This window comes from Myotis brandtii, unplaced genomic scaffold (genome assembly GCF_000412655.1).
Source record: "Myotis brandtii unplaced genomic scaffold, ASM41265v1 scaffold741, whole genome shotgun sequence".
In the NCBI taxonomy this organism is placed as follows: domain Eukaryota; kingdom Metazoa; phylum Chordata; class Mammalia; order Chiroptera; family Vespertilionidae; genus Myotis; species Myotis brandtii.
The window spans coordinates 338,702-348,230 of NW_005370950.1; the positions used below are offsets into that span (position 1 = coordinate 338,702).

At 48.0% G+C, this 9,529-nt stretch overlaps 1 protein-coding gene across 1 annotated transcript in view; it reads left to right on the top strand.

Moving 5' to 3' along the window:
* Positions 1 to 9,529, top strand: part of LOC102240208 (chromosome-associated kinesin KIF4A) — a 99,141-nt gene that overhangs the window by 33,087 nt on the left and 56,525 nt on the right. Inside the window, exons 8-9 of the mRNA XM_014530502.1 lie at positions 439 to 495; positions 1,721 to 1,906. Of these exons, the coding sequence (XP_014385988.1) occupies positions 439 to 495; positions 1,721 to 1,906 (243 nt within the window). The remainder of the gene's footprint in view (positions 1 to 438; positions 496 to 1,720; positions 1,907 to 9,529) is intronic.

Consider the following 9,529-nt stretch of genomic DNA (forward strand, 5'->3'; position numbering starts at 1 on the left):
GAGTGCCACTGGGGGCCCCCCGATCGCCCCACCAGTCACCCCACAGATCCTCCCTGATCACTGGCCAGGCCTAGGGACCCTACCCATGCACGAATTTCATGCATCAGGCCTCTAGTTAATAAATAATAATACAAGAGTAAACTTTGTTTCATGCACTCACAACAGTAAGCCTATTTTTGCCCCACACTGTATGTAAGTTGCCACATGACCCTATTTTTTACATAGACTGCACAATTGACCTTTATAAAGAAGACAATCTCTTGAGAGGTGAGAAATGAAAACATGTGGCTGTTGGAGTATATGTGACTACAGAAGTGTTCAGCACCTTAAATGGTCTCTGTATACACTTGAAAAAAATTAAATAACCAGTACAAAATCCACTAGTAAGCTTCACTTCAGAATCTTTTTCCTAAAATGAGACATCATTTGTCATTGCAGGATGAAACTGTTGCTTGCATGGCTGCAGCCATTGATGCTGGAGTGGATCCAGAAGCTGTAAGTAATTGGCCCCTTGTGTAGAACAAGGAGCTTTAACTGTGCCATTGCCTATAATTTATCACTCAGCTGAGGAAGAGAATTCCTGATTGCTGCCATCCTCCATAGAATGCCTTGGAAATCCAGAAATCTTGAATATAAATCTCAGCTTTGTAAAATTTCTAATTCAGATAGGCTCTATCTCTAACATTCACTGGTAATGGGTGGCAAGGCTTCTCAGGTATGTCACTTTCTATATTTTCAGACTGGCTTACTGATTTCTTGTTAGGTGCTAGTATTCTGCATCAACTATCTAGCAAGTTAAAATGAGGAAGGGAAGAAATTAGGAAATCATGGCAAGGTCACAAAAGCATTAGAGAAGAAATGGAAGAGAATTTTTTTCTCAGCATACTTTCCTATATATGGGATGGTTAGAAGCTAAAGGAACCAAAACATTTTGAGTATTCAAGTTGCAGGAACAGATAAAATACATTAGATGTTGGCTAAAGGTTATAGAGCAAAGTCAAAATGAAAGTCTGGACAATGATTTACTTGAGAGAGCTTTTTCTCCCTAAAGCCAATACATAATGGTAATTTTCATATTCTGAAAGAAGACAGATGGGAGATAAATCAGGTGCCAGAGGTCAGCTTTTTTAGAATAAATGAAACCTCTTCTCCTTTTCCACCATTCCTAAAGTCCTATTTCCAGAGCCTTCTCTCCTCTAAGGAACCCTTAGAATGAGGTAAAAGTGAGAAATGTTGGCCTGATTAATAAAAAAAAAAAAGATCAAGAGCCATTGCCGGGTGTTGGTTGAAGTGTTGTGCTGTGAACCAAAAGGTTGTGGGTTCAATCCCCAATTGGGGCACATTCAGAAGGCAAATGATTGATGTTTCTCTCTCACATCAATGTGTTTTTTTCTCTCTCTCTTTCCCTTCATCTCTCTCTAAAAAATCAATAAAAAATATCCTTGGGTGAGGATTAAAAAAAGAAAAAGAAAAGAATAAGAAACTTAGTTCGCTCTAAAAGAGTCAGTTAAAGGATATAAGAAATAAAATGCTTGTGAGAGCAGGGAAATAAGCTAGCTCAATTTATTTCAGATATTTAAAGTGAATGTATGAGATGCCAGAGTTTTAAAAGATCAAAGGTACTGGTAATGGAGAAATGGCTGTGAGACTTGATGAAGTAGTGTCTAAGGAACTCCAATTGCTTGTTTCTCTTGCAAATCATTATCCTGATCTTTTCCAGCAAGTGGAAACCTGTCTACAGACAAGTAGATCTTCTGATGGATTCACCACTCAACATGTTCTCCGTCAAGCTCAGATGTCTAAGGAGCTGGTTGAGTTGAATAAAGCCCTTGCACTGAAAGAGGCCCTAGCCAGGAAGATGACTCAGGATGGCAGCCAGTTACAGCCAATTCAGTTCCAGTACCAGGTAAAATCTTTACTAGAGCAGCATTTGTTAATGTCTACCATCTCTCTTGAATTGTAAGCGAAGAAAACAGGCCCACTGTTTTTGATGATGACAAGACAACATAATGTGTGTAGTACAACTGGAGTTATACTATTGGTTAAAGAAAAGAATACATTCAGGGTAGGGAACCTGTGATTTTGTTTTACTTAATCTAATACCTTCTACAATAGGTTTTAATAAATCTATATATATAAAAGCCTAAGCAACCGGCCCACCAGCCAACTGTCCAGTAGCTATGATGCGCACTGACCACCAGGGGGTAGACACTCAATGCAGGAGCAGAAACCACAGGCATGGAAACATGGAACTTCCTTCCTTCTCAGAGGGAAGCGGGGAGGGGAGAGTATGGGAAGAGATTAACCAAAGATCTTATATACATACTAGAGGCCCAGTGCATGGATTCATGCACCGGTGGGGTCCCTCAGCCTGGCCTGCGGAAATAAGGCTGAAACTGACTCTCCAACATCCCCCGAGGGGTCCTGGATTGCGAGAGGCGCAGGCCAGGCCGAGGGACCCCACCGGTGCACGAATCCGTGCACCAGGCCTCTAGTAGTTTGATAATGTTATAATAGAATTGGTCCCTGCTTGGAGAAATTGTGTTCTAATAACTATGCTGGGGTTCTGAGAATGGTACAGGGTCTCAGAGTGTCAATTATAAAGAGATTTGTAGTGGATATCACATGACTTGGCAAATGGCTGAACTTGTTTATCCTAGTGGTAGTTTTAAGTGGCTCTTGTTAATTAAGAGGATTTATCTTTACTTAAAGAAAAGTCTTGGCTTTCAGGTTATCCACAAGGTCACCCTTGCTCCAGACCTTATTTTTCCTTGTAGCCCAGTGTTTCCCATCCACAAAGGAATGTTAACAGGGCTGGTAGGGGAAAGGGTACATTGTTTTCCCATCCAACTATAACCCCAAAGTCCTATATGCTAGTATGAAGAAATCCCTGTGACACTAATGCATTTCTACCACCATTTCCCCTAATTTTTCAGAGTAAAAACAAAAAAAGTGTTTTCACTAAGTGATTTTTGCCACTTTTTACCCCTAGGGTAGATGTTGCTTCCAAAGTAATAACTGAGTTGCCAATAGAGGTTTTATTTCCTTTTCATTACCATAGTCTTATTTAACTTTTTTATAACTTAATTTTTATTTATGTCAAACAAATGCATGTCTATAATTTGTAAAAGTCAAATAGTACGATACTAACATTATCAATTGATTTTCCACTTTGGAAGGTGGGAATATAGCTCTCTTATACAGCCACCCATGCACACTGCCTCACCTCTGTCTTTAAAGATGATTACATACCAGTATAAAAAAGAAATAAATAAAAATGATTATATCACAGTGTTCGATTAAATGAATAGTTAATATTTACATTTTTATGATTATGTAAATGTTTTACAGCTGAGTCACATAGTATAATATGATTTCATTTCCTTTCTTGTATAGCTTTTTGTGTATCCTGGAGTTAATAATATCATTTTTTTAATTTATTTTTTTTATTTAAGTACTAGAGGCCTGGTACACGAAATTCATGCATGGGGAGGGGGGCTGTCTCTCAGCCCAGCCTGCACCCTCTCCAATCTGGGACCCCTTGAGGGATGTCCAATCCCGATTTAGGTGAGATCGGGCCTAAACGGGCAGTCGGACATCCCTCTCACATCCCTCTCCCAATCGCTTGCCTGCCTGCCTGCGTGATTGCACATAACCACTTCTGGCTGCCAGCCTGATCACCCCCTAAACCAGTGATGGTGAACCTATGACACGCGTGTCAGAGGTGACATGCGAACTCATTTTTTTTTGGTTGATTTTTCTTTGTTAAATGGCATTTAAATATATAAAATAAATATCAAAAATATAAGTCTTTGTTTTACTATGGTTGCAAATATCAAAAAATTTCTATATGTGACACGGCACCAGAGTTAAGTTAGGGTTTTGCAAAATGCTGACACGCCGAGCTCAAAAGGTTCGCCATCACGGTGCTGTCCTCTCCTCTGTTTTTACTCTTTTTACTTATGCTCTCCCCTCTGTCTGAAGTGCCATGTCCCCTGCATGTCACCAGACTGACTCTTGCTCCTTTAAAAAGACTCAGCTCAGCCCCTACCCTCATTCCATCCCATCCCAGGCTAGGAGACTTCCCTGGAATCCCGAGTCCCTGCCTGAGTCACCGTCCCAGTACTTAACCCTTTGACTGGACTTGGTGATTTCTCCCACTACCAGGGGTGGGCAAACTTTTTGACTCGAGGGCCACAATGGGTTCTTAAACTGGACCGGAGGGCCGGAACAAAAGCATGGATGGAGTGTTTGTGTGAACTAATATAAATTCAAAGTAAACATCATTACATAAAAGGGTACGGGCTTTTTTTTTTTTAGTTTTATTCATTTCAAACAGGGCCTGGATGAGGGGATGATGGCTGTTTGCAGCTGGTCACACCCCCTTCAGGGTGGGGGTCCCCACTGGGGTGCCTGGCCAGCCTGGATGAGGGGATGATGGCTGTTTGCAGCTGGTCACACCCCCTTCAGGGTGGGGGTCCCCACTGGGGTGCCTGGCCAGCCTGGATGAGGGGATGATGGCTGTTTGCAGCTGGTCACACCCCCTTCAGGGTGGGGGTCCCCACTGGGGTGCCTGGCCAGCCTGGATGAGGGGATGATGGCTGTTTGCAGCTGGTCACACCCCCTTCAGGGTGGGGGTCCCCACTGGGGTGCCTGGCCAGCCTGGATGAGGGGATGATGGCTGTTTGCAGCTGGTCACACCCCCTTCAGGGTGGGGGTCCCCACTGGGGTGCCTGGCCAGCCTGGATGAGGGGATGATGGCTGTTTGCAGCTGGTCACACCCCCTTCAGGGTGGGGGTCCCCACTGGGGTGCCTGGCCAGCCTGGATGAGGGGATGATGGCTGTTTGCAGCTGGTCACACCCCCTTCAGGGTGGGGGTCCCCACTGGGGTGCCTGGCCAGCCTGGATGAGGGGATGATGGCTGTTTGCAGCTGGTCACACCCCCTTCAGGGTGGGGGTCCCCACTGGGGTGCCTGGCCAGCCTGGATGAGGGGATGATGGCTGTTTGCAGCTGGTCACACCCCCTTCAGGGTGGGGGTCCCCACTGGGGTGCCTGGCCAGCCTGGATGAGGGGATGATGGCTGTTTGCAGCTGGTCACACCCCCTTCAGGGTGGGGGTCCCCACTGGGGTGCCTGGCCAGCCTGGATGAGGGGATGATGGCTGTTTGCAGCTGGTCACACCCCCTTCAGGGTGGGGGTCCCCACTGGGGTGCCTGGCCAGCCTGGATGAGGGGATGATGGCTGTTTGCAGCTGGTCACACCCCCTTCAGGGTGGGGGTCCCCACTGGGGTGCCTGGCCAGCCTGGATGAGGGGATGATGGCTGTTTGCAGCTGGTCACACCCCCTTCAGGGTGGGGGTCCCCACTGGGGTGCCTGGCCAGCCTGGATGAGGGGATGATGGCTGTTTGCAGCTGGTCACACCCCCTTCAGGGTGGGGGTCCCCACTGGGGTGCCTGGCCAGCCTGGATGAGGGGATGATGGCTGTTTGCAGCTGGTCACACCCCCTTCAGGGTGGGGGTCCCCACTGGGGTGCCTGGCCAGCCTGGATGAGGGGATGATGGCTGTTTGCAGCTGGTCACACCCCCTTCAGGGTGGGGGTCCCCACTGGGGTGCCTGGCCAGCCTGGATGAGGGGATGATGGCTGTTTGCAGCTGGTCACACCCCCTTCAGGGTGGGGGTCCCCACTGGGGTGCCTGGCCAGCCTGGATGAGGGGATGATGGCTGTTTGCAGCTGGTCACACCCCCTTCAGGGTGGGGGTCCCCACTGGGGTGCCTGGCCAGCCTGGATGAGGGGATGATGGCTGTTTGCAGCTGGTCACACCCCCTTCAGGGTGGGGGTCCCCACTGGGGTGCCTGGCCAGCCTGGATGAGGGGATGATGGCTGTTTGCAGCTGGTCACACCCCCTTCAGGGTGGGGGTCCCCACTGGGGTGCCTGGCCAGCCTGGATGAGGGGATGATGGCTGTTTGCAGCTGGTCACACCCCCTTCAGGGTGGGGGTCCCCACTGGGGTGCCTGGCCAGCCTGGATGAGGGGATGATGGCTGTTTGCAGCTGGTCACACCCCCTTCAGGGTGGGGGTCCCCACTGGGGTGCCTGGCCAGCCTGGATGAGGGGATGATGGCTGTTTGCAGCTGGTCACACCCCCTTCAGGGTGGGGGTCCCCACTGGGGTGCCTGGCCAGCCTGGATGAGGGGATGATGGCTGTTTGCAGCTGGTCACACCCCCTTCAGGGTGGGGGTCCCCACTGGGGTGCCTGGCCAGCCTGGATGAGGGGATGATGGCTGTTTGCAGCTGGTCACACCCCCTTCAGGGTGGGGGTCCCCACTGGGGTGCCTGGCCAGCCTGGATGAGGGGATGATGGCTGTTTGCAGCTGGTCACACCCCCTTCAGGGTGGGGGTCCCCACTGGGGTGCCTGGCCAGCCTGGATGAGGGGATGATGGCTGTTTGCAGCTGGTCACACCCCCTTCAGGGTGGGGGTCCCCACTGGGGTGCCTGGCCAGCCTGGATGAGGGGATGATGGCTGTTTGCAGCTGGTCACACCCCCTTCAGGGTGGGGGTCCCCACTGGGGTGCCTGGCCAGCCTGGATGAGGGGATGATGGCTGTTTGCAGCTGGTCACACCCCCTTCAGGGTGGGGGTCCCCACTGGGGTGCCTGGCCAGCCTGGATGAGGGGATGATGGCTGTTTGCAGCTGGTCACACCCCCTTCAGGGTGGGGGTCCCCACTGGGGTGCCTGGCCAGCCTGGATGAGGGGATGATGGCTGTTTGCAGCTGGTCACACCCCCTTCAGGGTGGGGGTCCCCACTGGGGTGCCTGGCCAGCCTGGATGAGGGGATGATGGCTGTTTGCAGCTGGTCACACCCCCTTCAGGGTGGGGGTCCCCACTGGGGTGCCTGGCCAGCCTGGATGAGGGGATGATGGCTGTTTGCAGCTGGTCACACCCCCTTCAGGGTGGGGGTCCCCACTGGGGTGCCTGGCCAGCCTGGATGAGGGGATGATGGCTGTTTGCAGCTGGTCACACCCCCTTCAGGGTGGGGGTCCCCACTGGGGTGCCTGGCCAGCCTGGATGAGGGGATGATGGCTGTTTGCAGCTGGTCACACCCCCTTCAGGGTGGGGGTCCCCACTGGGGTGCCTGGCCAGCCTGGATGAGGGGATGATGGCTGTTTGCAGCTGGTCACACCCCCTTCAGGGTGGGGGTCCCCACTGGGGTGCCTGGCCAGCCTGGATGAGGGGATGATTGCTGTTTGCCGCTGGTCACACCCCCTTCAGGGTGGGGGTCCCCACTGGGGTGCCTGGCCAGTCTGGGTGAGGGGCTGAGGGCTGCTTTCAGGCTGGCGGTTGTTGACTGAAGCTCCCAACCGCTCCTTTTTTTTCTCTTTTTTTATTTTATTCTGGGCCAGCTTTAGCTCTGGCTCTAGCTCTGAGGCTTCGTATCTGGTTTGTTTGCCGTTCTATAATCGAAACAATGTATAACTTCAGCTCTGAGATCCCGGCAGGCTGAAAGCTGGTTTCTGGGGTTTTGTTTAGCTTCTTATTTGCAACATAGTACATAGTTGCTTAGAGTTGCAACTCAGAGGCCGGCAAGTCAGGCGGGGAACGTTGGAGTCTGCAGTCACTGGAGCAAGCAAGCCTCATGTTCGCTTCCAGCTGCCTGGCTGCCGGCCGCCATCTTGGCTGACAGTTAATTTGCATAAGGATATGCTGATTAGCCAATGGGAAGGGTAGCGGTCGTATGCTAATTACCATGTTTCTCTTTTATTAGTGTAGATAGTTGGTATACAATATTAGATTTCATGTGTACACTACGGTGATTTGACATTTTTACACCCTACAGTGTGACCACCCCATTAGTTCTAAGTAATCATTTTTCACTGTGTAAACTTGTCACAATATTATTGACTCTATCCCCTTCCCCTATTTATGCATCTCACCACCACCCCTTCTAATAACCATCCCTTTGGTCTGTTTCCATGGGTCTGTTATTTGTTTTGTTTTTAGATTCTATATATTAATGAAACCATTGCTGTGTAATATTCCATTGTGTGTGTGTGTGTGTGTGTGTGTGTGTGTGTGTGTGTGTGTGTGTATGCCACATCTTTTCCCACTCATCTATCGATGGACACCTAGGTTGCTTCCACATCTGGGCTGTTGTAAATAATGCTGCAGTGAACATAGCAGTGAATGAAATATTTTCAAATTAGGATTTTGAATTTCTTCAGATAAATACGCAGAAGTGGAATTCCTGGGTTGTATTGTGTATCTGTTTTTAGTTTTTTTAAGGAATCTCCACACTGTTTTCCATAGGGCTGCACCAGTTTGCAGTCCCACCAACAGTACAAAAGGATTCCCTTTTTAACACATCTCATCAACACATGTTATTTGTTCACTTTTTAAATAATAACCATTCATTATTGTTTTTATTTACATATCCCTGACGATAATTTATATTGAACATCTTTTCATGACTGTTAGTCACCTGTATGTCTTCTTTGGAGAAATGTCTTTTCATGTCCTCTGCCCATTTTTCAATTGGATTATTTACTTTTTTTGTTATTGAGTTATATGAGTTCTTTATGTATTTTGAATATTGACCCCTTATTGGAGGTGTTGTTTGCAAATATCTTCTCTCATTTAGTTAGTTACCTGCTTGTTTTCTTGAAGGCTTCCTTTGATGTGCATAAGCTTTTTAATTTGATGTAGTCCCAATTGTTTATTTTTTCTTTGGTTTCCCTTGCTTGAGGGGACATACCCTAAAAGATATTACCTCAGACTGATGTGGAATAGTTTACTTTCTATGTTTTCTTATAGTTTTTATGGTTTTAGTCCTTACATTTAAGTCTTTAACTCATTTTGAGGGGGTTTTGTATGTGGTGTAAGAGAGTGGTCCAGTTTGGGTGTTTTATTTGCATGTATCTGTCCAGATTTCCCAGCACCACTTGTTTAAGAGACTGTTATAACTCCAGTGTATATTTTTACTTTATTTATCATAGATTAGTTGACCAGATAAGTGAGGGTTTATTGCCGGGCTCTCTATTCTGTTCTATTGATGTATGTGTCTGTTTTTATGCCAGTACCATACTGTTTTGAATATTTTGTATTAATTATTTTTCTTTATTGTTGAAAGTATTACATATGTTTCCATTTTTCCCCCATTGACCCCCTCCCCCGCCCCAGGCCTTCAGCACCCTATTGTCTGTGTCCATGGGTTATACATATATGCATACAGTGTCTTTGGTTGATTACCTCCCACCTACCCTCCCCCGCCTTCCCTCTGAGATTCTACACTCTGTTCTATACTGCCATGTCTCTGGATCCACTCTGTTCATCAGTTTATTTTGTTCATTAGATTCCACATATGAGTGCAATCATGTGATACTTGTCTTTCTCTGACTGACTTATTTCACTTAGCATGATACTCTCCAGGTCCCTCCATGCTGTCCCAAAGGATAAGAGATCCTTCTCTTTTACTGCTGCATAGTATTCCCTGGTGTAAATGTACCACAGCTTTTTATCCACTCATCTACTGAT